Source organism: Pseudorasbora parva, chromosome 25 (genome assembly GCF_024679245.1).
Source record: "Pseudorasbora parva isolate DD20220531a chromosome 25, ASM2467924v1, whole genome shotgun sequence".
NCBI classification, from domain to species: domain Eukaryota; kingdom Metazoa; phylum Chordata; class Actinopteri; order Cypriniformes; family Gobionidae; genus Pseudorasbora; species Pseudorasbora parva.
Genome location: NC_090196.1, coordinates 26,763,869 through 26,776,414, shown reverse-complemented (window position 1 = coordinate 26,776,414; position 12,546 = coordinate 26,763,869). Strand labels below are relative to the sequence as shown.

General features: G+C 40.8%; 1 protein-coding gene across 1 annotated transcript in view; it reads left to right on the top strand.

The window, feature by feature from the left end:
• Nucleotides 1-1,673, top strand: part of LOC137065035 (mucin-2) — a 50,737-nt gene extending 49,064 nt beyond the window's left edge. Inside the window, exon 50 of the mRNA XM_067436601.1 lies at nucleotides 1,229-1,673. Coding sequence (XP_067292702.1) covers nucleotides 1,229-1,406 — 178 coding nt within the window. The 3' untranslated portion in view covers nucleotides 1,407-1,673. The remainder of the gene's footprint in view (nucleotides 1-1,228) is intronic.
• Nucleotides 1,674-12,546: the final 10,873 nt, after the last annotated feature.

The following is a 12,546-nucleotide window of genomic DNA, read 5'->3' as shown; positions in this document are numbered from 1 at the left end:
TTTCTTTCAAATTCTCAGATGAACTGTAAAGTCTGGAGAAATAGAGTAACTATTCCGACATATTCTTATGACAATGTATTTCTTATAATATTTTGTTTGTATGACTTGCCATTAAATCATTATCAATATTATAATATAATAACACTCTAAAGAGTAATTCAGGGGACCTGTTTTCACAACTTAAATAAATGCATGGTCGCAAGTTAAAAATGATAATTTCTGTTCTGTTGACATAATAATGTTGATCATTACATAACACAATTTACACAACTAAATATCGTCTGTAATTTAAACAAAACAAAAAAAGTATTAGGTTGTAGTAACTTTGTAAATTAAACAATGGATTTCTAGTTCCAAGAGCGCTTTGCATATGACAAGATATAAATGTAGTTTAGTGTTAATGTATTTGTTTTTAGTGAAGGGAAAGGCTTGTTAGTGTTTAATGCTGTTAAGTTTGACATTTAAAACACTTTCTGTAATTTTAAAGTTTTAGTGATTACCATTTTGCTAAAGAGTAGACATGAAGGTAAACACTACATTGACTCTAAAGGCAATGACTGCGCTAATGCTGATAACAAGTAATATCTTACCTGTTCATTAAATAAACATGTCAAATAAGTTATGTTAGCATGTGCTATGATAGCTGTTGATTTGAACTGAAATAGATAAGATTAATTGGTTCCAGGACTACAAATCTGGTATTTGAAGAAATTATTTTCTTTTTTTGAGTAATCAACTTGAAAAAATTGTGTTTATGCTACAAATTATTAAGTTCAATGTAGCTTGTTGGATGAATGTAAATTCACAAAATTCATTATTTGTTAAGCCAACACATTTTTTTGAATGTAGGGGCTAGCTTGTTTGTGACAAATATTGACTGACTTTGATAGTCAATTGTTGTTGCAAAATTGATATTTTCATAAATAAAATATTTTCTATTTTTTGGCAACAGGATTCGGAAAAATAAATGTCTTTGCTATTTTTGTATAAAATAAATTAAATATCAATTAAAAAAAACTGTTAAAATAACTGTTTAAAAAAAAGGTCAGGAAAGTAAAGGTAGCTCTGGGATTTGATATTTTGTATTTATATTTATATAATGAAATAAATGTTTAAGTTTGCTTAGGCATCCAAACCTTTGTGTGGATAATGTACAGTATTTTAGGATAAACTCACATCCTGCTGTGCTACACTCACCTGACTGGTGTTTTCTTTGAAATCTGCACAGGTATTCAATGGAAAATAACGTCATGATGCACAGCTGTTCTTGCTGCAGGGAGGCTGAAGTCAAACACCAACAGGTGACGCTGAAGTGTGCCAATAACACAGAGATCTCTTATAACTACATGTACGTAGAGAGCTGCACATGCACTCCTACTAAATGTGTGGACACAAAGACCCCCTAATTAAAAGAGCCTGCTTGCTGATTCATGACTCGATCTGACACACTAAGAAGAAGAAAAAAATCATTTGAAAAAATATATATCCGAAAATGACTGTAGTGATGATTTAAGCTGTTGTTGCAATGCACTAGAGGCTATATTTTTTATCGCAACGATTGCACTATTCATTTTTTTTCTTTGTGCCACTGTGTATGACCCAGACTTTGACCCAGGTGTATGCTTAACTCAAAGCATAAACTATTTAGTTATCTCTTGAAAGGGATCCTGGGCTTTTTTTAGGGGCCAAGCACCGAAGGTGCGGAGGCACCTATTGAAATCGTTAGTGTTCCTATTATTATTCTGCTTCTTCTTCTTCTTTTTCCGCCATAGGAGTCTCTGGCAGCCCATAGAACCGTATGGTAAAAAGTTGTGAAATTTGGCACACTCATAGAGGCCAGTCTGAGCTGTCACTATAGCAAATTTGGTGCCTCTAACTCAATCCCTCTAGCGCCACCACCTGTCCAAAGTTTCACTCATATTTATGCTTATAACTTTTGACCCCTAAGGGCTAGAAACAAAATTCTTTTTTCATCGGATTCCTTGGCTCAAGCCGATTCGATTTCACCCTATGATGTCATTTTCCGGTATGCAAATTTTCCCGCCATTTTGAATTTTCTGAAAAACCTACTTTTTCAAACTCCTCCTAGGCCGTTGCTCCGATTTTCACGAAAATTGAAACAGATCATCTTCAGAGCATGTTGACAAAAAGTTATGGAATTCAAGTTGATTCGTCCAATCGTTTTCAATAAACACACAAACAAATTTTACGTGGAGGTTGCAAAAACACACTAAAGGCTATATCTCCGCAACGCTTTATCGTATTCAAACCAACCTTGGTACATGTCATCACAAGCATGACTTGAAGCAACATGCAGCGTTTCGGCGCAGCGCCACCTACCTGTCCGGAGATACGAAAAATGCCTATTTTGGCTTATAACTTCTGAACCGTTTATCCAAAAATCATAAAATTGGTCTCATTAGATTCAGGGCGTCATGCCGAGTCGACTGATATCCAATTTTACCATGTCGGCCATTTTGGATGTCGGCCATTTTGAATTATGTGCAAAAATGCTGTATTTTATGAACGCATGAACAGATTGTTATGAAACTTGGTATGGGTCATCACCACGATGCCCTGAAGTAGCCTGAGAAGTTTCGAAACAGCGCCACCTAGTGGAGAATTTTTTTTTTCAAACGCTTATAACTTTGGGTGTGGTTGACATATTTTGATGGGAGTGTGTTTTTTGGTCTCCTGAATCCTTGCCGACTCCAACGATACCAGACTTGCCAGGTTTCGGCATATGGTTTGCGCAGAGTTGTAATTTAGTGCTTAAAAAACATTTGCTGATATCTTCGAAACCGCTAGTCCGATCGAGACGAAACCAGCCTCAGAAGTTCGGAAACATAGGTCGATAGCTACACGCTAATGCCCAAATCTCAAAATATTGATAGTAAGGGGTAGTAAAATCCAATCAAAGTCAGGTGTCAGTCATTTTTTACGTGTTTTTTCATATAAATGTCTATAACTCCAAAACAAAATGAAATATTTTCACCAAACTTGACACACATATGTATGGGCTCACTACGAGGACACATAAAAAAATTGGTGGGATTGTGCCTCTTGGTGGCGCTATAATAAAACAAAACATGAAATTCCCATTGACTTCAATGCAGTATTACGGTTTAAAATGCTAATGCTATAATTTAAGAATGCACTAGTGTATCATTACAAAACTCGGTATGTGTCTTCCGCTCTATGTCCCGAACATATTCAAAAAGTTTCGGGGCAGCGCCACCTTGTGGTCAAAAGTTGTAATAAAATGTACAAAAATGCTAATAACTTTTGATTAAATTAGCCTATTGTAATGAGACTGGTCATAATACATTCATTGGCTCATGCCGAGAAGATAGATACCAATTTTGCCATATTTTGCAAACATATCTGTGCTCCATCTTGTTATTTGTTAAAAATCTACTTTTTCAAACTCATCCTAGACCGTTTGTCCGATTTTCACCAAAATTGATCCGTATCGTCTTCAGACCATGCTGACAAATAGTTATGGATTTCGGATTGATAGACAAAACAGTTTTCATATACCACTGCAACAGAGTTGAGCCATGATGCAAAAATTACTCTTGAGGCTGTATCTCTGCAATGCTTTGACATATTGACACCAAACTTTGCATGTGTCATTGTCATCTCAATCTGACTAAACCACATCAGTTTCGTAACAGTGACACCTATTGGTCGAAAGTGATAAACCATTAAACCATTATTATTGACTGTATTTAAAATTTGACTGCTATTTTGCCTAAAATCAACTTAATAGGTCCTTAATGGCTCATTGTTGCAGTTGGCTTGAGACTTCCAGCCATGCTGGCATGTCTTGTCTTCTTCTTTGCGCTTGGCCCCGATAATGGCTGCTTGCAGCTATATTTTTTATTTGTTACACTCTCTGGCTGTGCATGATATAATGATGTACTGTACTTTTCCTTCCAATGAAATGAATTACAATCACAATAAAGCATAACAAAGCATCAACTACTGTCCCCTGGAATTTTTTTTTTTTAAGTGCCAGTGAAATTGCTAAAAATAAAACCGAGCACCTACACTTCAAAACCAAATGTCTGGTAAAGATGAAAGGCTCTGCGTGTTTTAAGATGACATCTAAGATTTTCTGAAAATGTTCTGAGATCATTTCATGTAAAACATTCATCATTGTATACTTAAACGTAGCCCCTAAATATGGTTTCATATTTACAGAAGCGTGGCCTCGGATCAATTTGTAGACATTTAATGACACATTTGTGTAAGAAAAAGGAAGAGTTGTAATCGAAAGTCTTTGGTATGATTAACCAAAGAGATAACAAAGACACTTGATTTAATGGTGTAGATGATTTTTATTGCATCTAAATATATTAAACCTTGAATAAAACATTTGCTTTTAAGCTAAGACGAGCATAACCAGTGTTAACTACATTAATAGATATCACCGTCAGCTCATACTGCCACTGAGCTGTCTGCTAGCTCTTGATCTTTTATAGTTGCTTTAGCCTGATCAGACCCTGTTGGCTTTTGCACATGATACGATATTAGTCTCATCAACATTTTAATTTTCTAGCCAGCGATGCTCCCTGAGGGGGTACCAAAATAAGATGAATGAAAAATGAAAAAAGATGAAAAATTTCCATATTGAAAATGTTATAAAGTCAAATATATAGCTTTTGCCAGAATGCCTTCTATATTCAACTTACGGAAAATGCGTAACTGCCACGACGTAGGCCTACGATACTAGGACGTAGCGCAAGGGTTTTGAACTGCGAGAGTCGAACTACGTAAGTTCTGTAAGAATACGGAAGGCAGTCAGACAGTACCTAGATATCTTACTTTATAAAGTTTTAAATATGGTAACAATTTACTATATATATATATATATATATATATATATATATATATATATATATATATATATATATATATATATATATATATATATATATATAAGAACCCCACATATTGCATAAAGTATGTTCAGTATTTCTCTGGGCCTGTGGATCATAAATGATTGTAAACTGAACAAATCCAAAGTTGTCTTCAACTCAGTGATCAGACTTGGCCCTTTCCCCCAGGAAATTACTCTTGAACCTACTTGAACTCAGTACTTCTGATAAACGAGGCAGTCTTGACTTGTACTGTGCATACATAACATTCATGTCAAATGAGGCAGTGTCAATAGAAACTCAAGGCACTACAGCAGTGTTGATTTATCTAATCAATGTTATATGTTTGTCCTCTCCCTTTGCCAACAATGTGCCCTGTTTCATAAGGGTATTTCTGAAGAACAGCTGTTTCTTCAAGACTGTCAACACTTGCGTTTGCAGTGCCACAAAATGGAGCCATCATCTTCCTTTACATGCACATCAGACACCTTATGTTTGCCTTTGGAGGAGCTTTTGCGCTACTGAGAGAAGTTGTTTGAATGCTTGAGCAGCTCTCAGTATAGCAGCAAATTATCATATTTGCTGTTGATTAAACAATGATTTACAAAGGAGGGTCTGAATTTACTTGCTGCTGATGGTCAAACAGACGAGCTAATGGAACTCAAATTGCTCAAGAAGTTAATGCTGGTTCTGCTAAAAAAAAAAGGTGTCAGAATACACAGTGCATCATAGTTTGTTGCATATGGGGCTGCATAGCCGTAGATCAGTCAGGGTGCCCATGTTGACCACTGTCCACCAACAGTGGCACGTGAGCATCAGAACTGGACCACGGAGCAATGGAAAAAGGTGGCCTGGTCTGATGACACATGTTCTTTTACATCACGTGGATGGCCGGGTGTGTGTGCGTCGCTTACCTGGGGAACACATGGCCCCAGGATGTACTATGGGAAGAAGGCAAGCCGGCGGAGGCAGTGTGATGCTTTGGGCAATGTTCTGCTGGGAAACCTTGGGTCCTGCCATCTTGTAGCCTATATTATATTCATCCATTACGCAAAGACTAATATATTTAAAATGTTTATTTATTTTCATTTTGATTGGATTGATTATACAGTTTTTCTCGATTGCTTAAACACATTTCTTGAAACTATGCCTCATATTCTCAAAACTATAAACACAAATCCATAACGTCTCACCCAGTTTCCCAAACAACCTATTTTCAGGTCAAAATGAAGCTCTACACTCAAAACCATTCACTCTTGCTGAAAAACCAAACTTTGCCCTCAGACAAGACACACAAGCCCTCAAAATCACACACACTACAACATAGTCTAACACACTGGTGCAATAAATTCAAAACAACATTTCCAAAACTGGTAAGTTATGTTACTTGTGGTTCCCCTCCTCACAAAACTTTTCACATGATGAACAAAAGACACAACCAATGGATACATTGGCACATTTTTATTCATTCATTCATACTCGGTACAAAAAAACAAAAACAAAAAAAAAAAAATTTTCCGCCTCAGCCTCCCGTGTTTGGTCTGGGTCAGGCCAGAGAATCTCATCCACATCACAGGCTATATTAGCCCTAGCCTGGCAGCGGGGGTAAAATCCTCTTGCATGCCTGATCCACCCCTGGCACGCATCTACTGACACATGGCTTGGACGAGGTGAACAAGCATATAAGGTTCTCGATCATACACTTTCCACTAGTGTTGTAGTCAAGACCACCTAAACCGAGACCAAGACAAGACCAAGACTTTGAAGGGCCGAGACCGAGTCAAGACCAAGACCAGTGCATGTCCCCACACTTACAGTATGATAAAATGTGGAATATGCATATGATTGGCACTTCTCTCATATGATCAACTAAACTGGCTCTAATTTCATCCGAGACTGCTTGTCTTCTTCCTCCTCCTCCTCCTCCTCCTCCTCCTCCTCCTCCACCACGTCCTCTTCCTCTCCCTCCTCCTTCACCATGTCCTCTTCCTCCTTCTTCACCACGTCCTCTTCCTCTCCCTCCTCCTTCACCATGTCCTCTTCCTCTTCCTCCTCCTTCACCATGTCCTCTTCCTCCTTCTTCACCACGTCCTCTTCCTCCTCCTTCACCACGTCCTCTTCCTCTCCCTCCTCCTTCACCATGTCCTCTTCCTCCTCCTTCACCATGTCCTCTTCCTCTCCCTCCTCCTCCTCCTCCTCCTCCTCCTCCTCCTCCTCCACCACGTCCTCTTCCTCTCCCTCCTCCTTCACCATGTCCTCTTCCTCCTTCTTCACCACGTCCTCTTCCTCTCCCTCCTCCTTCACCATGTCCTCTTCCTCTTCCTCCTCCTTCACCATGTCCTCTTCCTCCTTCTTCACCACGTCCTCTTCCTCCTCCTTCACCACGTCCTCTTCCTCTCCCTCCTCCTTCACCATGTCCTCTTCCTCCTCCTTCACCACGTCCTCTTCCTCTCCCTCCTCCTTCACCATGTCCTCTTCCTCTTCCTCCTCCTTCACCATGTCCTCTTCCTCCTTCTTCACCACGTCCTCTTCCTCCTCCTTCACCACGTCCTCTTCCTCTCCCTCCTCCTTCACCATGTCCTCTTCCTCCTCCTTCACCACGTCCTCTTCCTCTTCCTCCTCCTTCACCACGTCCTCTTCCTCTCCCTCCTCCTTCACCATGTCCTCTTCCTCCTTCTTCACCACGTCCTCTTCCTCTCCCTCCTCCTTTACCATGTCCTCTTCCTCCTTCTTCACCACGTCCTCTTCCTCCTCCTTCACCACGTCCTCTTCCTCTCCCTCCTCCTTCACCATGTCCTCTTCCTCCTTCTTCACCACGTCCTCTTCCTCTTCCTCCTCCTTCACCACGTCCTCTTCCTCTCCCTCCTCCTTCACCACGTCCTCTTCCTCTCCCTCCTCCTTCACCATGTCCTCTTCCTCCTCCATCACCACGTCCTCTTCCTCTCCCTCCTCCTTCACCACGTCCTCTTCCTCTTCCTCCTCCTTCACCACGTCCTCTTCCTCTCCCTCCTCCTTCACCACGTCCCCTTCCTCTCCCTCCTCCTTCACCATGTCCTCTTCCTTCTTCTTCGCCACGTCTTCTTCCTCTCCCTCCTCCTTCACCATGTCCTCTTCCTCCTTCTTCACCACGTCCTCTTCCTCTTCCTCCTCCTTCACCATGTCCTCTTCCTCTCCCTCCTCCTTCACCATGTCCTCTTCCTCCTCCTTCACCATGTCCTCTTCCTCCTTCTTCACCACGTCCTCTTCCTCTCCCTCCTCCTTCACCATGTCCTCTTCCTCTCCCTCCTCCTTCACCACATCCTCTTCCTCTTCCTCCTCCTTCACCATGTCCTCCTCCTCCTCCTTCACCATGTCCTCTTCCTCCTCCTTCACCACGTCCTCTTCCTCTCCCTCCTCCTTCACCACTTCCTCTTCCTCTCCCTCCTCCTTCACCACGTCCTCTTCCTCTCCCTCCTCCTTCACCATGTCCTCTTCCTCCTCCTTCACCACGTCCTCTTCCTCTCCCTCCTCCTTCACCACGTCCCCTTCCTCTCCCTCCTCCTTCACCATGTCCTCTTCCTCCTTCTTCACCACGTCCTCTTCCTCTTCCTCCTCCTCCTCCTTCACCACGTCCTCTTCCTCTCCCTCCTCCTTCACCATGTCCTCTTCCTCCTCCTTCACCATGTCCTCTTCCTCCTTCTTCAACACGTCCTCTTCCTCTCCCTCCTCCTTCACCATGTCCTCTTCCTCTCCCTCCTCCTTCACCACATCCTCTTCCTCTTCCTCCTCCTTCACCATGTCCTCTTCCTCCTCCTTCACCATGTCCTCTTCCTCCTCCTTCACCACGTCCTCTTCCTCTCCCTCCTCCTTCACCATGTCCTCTTCCTCTCCCTCCTCCTTCACCACATCCTCTTCCTCTTCCTCCTCCTTCACCATGTCCTCTTCCTCCTCCTTCACCATGTCCTCTTCCTCCTCCATCACCACGTCCTCTTCCTCTCCCTCCTCCTTCACCATGTCCTTTTCCTCCTCCTTCACCACCCACGTCCTCTTCCTCTCCCTCCTTGAACTCTTCCTTCATGTCTTTGTGGATCCATTGTTCCAAAGCTCAAATGAACTGACTCTGGCAATTTTATGTATCTTGAAAGTTCTGATTGATGTGTGTTACATTTTGACTCTTAGTGTTTTCACCTGGGTAATTGTGTGCTAATTGAGCTGAAACTATGCTGACTTGAGTGAACAATATTGAATGCTAGTGCTTTCTAAATGACCACATGGTCTAGGCAATGCGAAATTAAGGGATTTGTGTGTAGAGTTTTGCAGTGACAGTTCAACAAATTTGACTCGTGTCAAAACAGAGAATAGTGTTTATAGTTTAGTGAAATGGGTGTGCTTTTTGATAAATGGCGTTATGGTTTTGAAATTTTAGTTCAAAAGCCTGGTTATAGTGTTTAAGCAATCGAGAAAAACTGTAACTGACAACTAAGGAAAATCCCAAATTCAGTATCTTTGAAAATTTGAATTTTACTTAAGACCAATACAAAGAAATAATTTTTTAGAAATCTTGGCCAACTGAAAAGTATAAACATGAAAAGTATGAGCATGTACAGCACTCAATACTTAGTTGGGGCTCCTTTTGCCTGAATAACTGCAGCAGTTCGGCGTGGCATGGAGTCGATCAGTCTCATAAATCTTGTCTGTATGAATATTTTTTGAATATATTGAAATATATATATGAATATATTATAAAAATAAGAATTACTTAAAGGTGCACTATGCAATTTTCCGTCCACTGGAGGGTGCCTATTCTAAACAAAGGTGTAGTTTGATGATGCCAAGTTTGAACCAAGGGGGTAATCTAGCACTCGGAAAGCGTTCCACCCATAGGGGCGGCCATTGCTAACCAAGCCATCACCTGCTGTTAGCATCCTATTGACTCCCATTCATTTTTCCGTCACTTTGACAGTGAATAACTTTACATCTGAGGCATTTAAAGACTCCATTTGTCCATTGTTTATTTCTAAAGAAACACGACAATGCATAAAAGGCACCATTACCTTGTATCTTACACTATCGCCCCGCAGAAGCTGTTTTTGTAAAAAATAGGCTAACAATTGCATCATAACCAACGCGACTCTGTCGCACAGTTGAGAAATTACCGTATAGACCAGAGGAGACGCTCAGAAGCAATCTTTTACCGTCTATGAGGCAGTCAGGGGGACGTGGAGACAAAGTCTGATAAAGTCAAGGGGGAAGAATGGGGAGAAGCCCATAGTGAGCCAAAAGCAATGGGAGAAAATATTTAAACAACGTGATTCAGCTTTCACTTTCCACAACTACTAGAAGACCTACAGCTGTCCGACAGGTTGCTCACATCGCATCTACGTCGTCAAGCTCAGTCTGAGCCTGTGCAGTACACTCAGCCATCAGGAAGTGAGGGCCTCTGATTGGCCTCATTTTCCGCTGTTGAAGTCTATGGAAACGCTCTGTCGATTTCTTTTACTGTCTATGGTTTGAACACAGTATCTTGGGACATGTGGTCTTCACCTCACATCCGCAGGAAAATAGGACTTGGGCAGAAATCATGTTCATAAATGCAGTTATTAACGTTACTGTAGTGTAAAGCAGAGCAGGACCGAGTGTTGTGAAGCTGAGCACGGCCGCTGGAGAGATTGTTATATAAGCACATGAGCAGCGGGACTTTTATTATGACGGGACGGGACACAGTCGCCGGGCGCGCGCACTTCCGCTTGTTCCGGTTATAAGGTAAAGCAGCTCTGTTTATCTTATTAGATACATTTAAGTGTATTTAAAATTATGTTATGACGTTACTCTGTGCGTTCGCTCTCTGCGCTGCTATGACTTCACAAGAAAAAACGCTTCTGCAGAATAAAACCCAGGGTAGCGCAGATATGACGCAATTGACAGGCGACTTCCTCAAACACTATGCTGAAACGTCCCGGTCCTTAGTTAAAATAGCAATTTTCTCACAATTTACAAATAGTTGGAAACATTTGGGATATTGTAGGTATTCAACTGAACAAAATATATAACACTGGCCTAGTGGATTTTGGATATTTTACTGCAAAAATACTACATAGTGCACCTTTAAAGCCACAATATGTAATTTTACACTTTTGCCACTAGAGGTTGCTTATTCAAAACAAAGGCAGCTTGATGATTTCGCGGAGCTTTTATTATGCCGCTGACGACTGACACTTCATCTGCTCATGTATGTGGGGTAGCACAGCGTTGTTTTATCATATTGAGTGTGTTGAAAGTTGTGTTATAATTATAATGCTGTGTGTTCGCTCGGTGGCCGTTATGTGACACTTGTTGCACACTGCAGTGAACCAGATCAATATTAGGCATGGCAAAACATGGTAGGCTACTCGCGGTAATGTAAATCAAGAAAACCGTTTAAACAATAAGACCAACTTTGTTGAGCTGTACAACAAGTTTTCTGTTGATGAATGTCTCCAAAAAGTTGCTCACCTGTCTAATAAAACACATAATATATTAAAGCGCTTTGGTGTTTCCATGATTTCTTCAAAAATCGAGGGTAACGCGGGGATGATGTCATTGATAGGCGTCACATGGACATGATCCGTATCCTGGTTAAAATGACTTATTTCTCTGGATTTAAACGCTCTTGAAAAATATATAACATTGTTCTAGTGGTTTTTGTACATATTGTGTCTTTAAATTGTTTAAATTTAGGCCTATCCATTCCAAACATAAGATTTTATTGTACTATTATACTGTAAAGCTTTTTGATGTCAATTTTTTTTTCTTTTGAACTAACTAATCATTTTTCTGAAGGTCCATAAGGTCAAACATGCTAAAAAAATAAATAAATAGTTGAAATACCCATGAATGGTTATGGATGACATCACATTTCTTAAAAAGAGGATCAGGATATGAGTGCTGCCAGATGGTCAGTGATTAGTTTGTTTTAATTCACGAAAGCACAGGTGGCATTCAGGAGCTTGAGACACACCTGTGTACCTGCAAAGATGCTGAATGTCAAACTGTCTGCATCACAGACAGGATGTCCAAAGCTCACACGCAATCACTTGGTCACTCGAAATGTACTGGCATTTAACTGCACCTTTTCAAGTAACTGCTTGATGGAAAATTTGATTCATTTGACACATTTATGATCATATCCTACTCGTATGTAGGATATGATCTACAGAGTATATGATATGAGTTATATCTACAAAGTAACTAAAGACTCTCAAGTATTTACACAAGAAAGTGTTTAACCATTAGTCTTCATTTCATTCCCCAAATTAGCTCTAAATGGTTTATTAATCATGAATTGTAAATTTATTTTGCAGGTTTTCATACTGAATGTTATTTTTACTAATCCTCCTCATACATGTACACAGAAGCTGTAAATTATTCACACCCTGCCGTAAATATGAAATTCATTAAATAAATTTTACCCAACGTTTCATCAAACATCATTCAGAGAGACAGAGGAACTGCCACCCTCGCAAACACACACACACACACACACACACACACACACACACACACACACACACACACACACACACACACACACACACACACACACACACACACACACACACACACACACACACACACACACACACACACACACACACACACACACACACACACACGCCATCACTGGACTTTTGTAATAGCAGGTCAG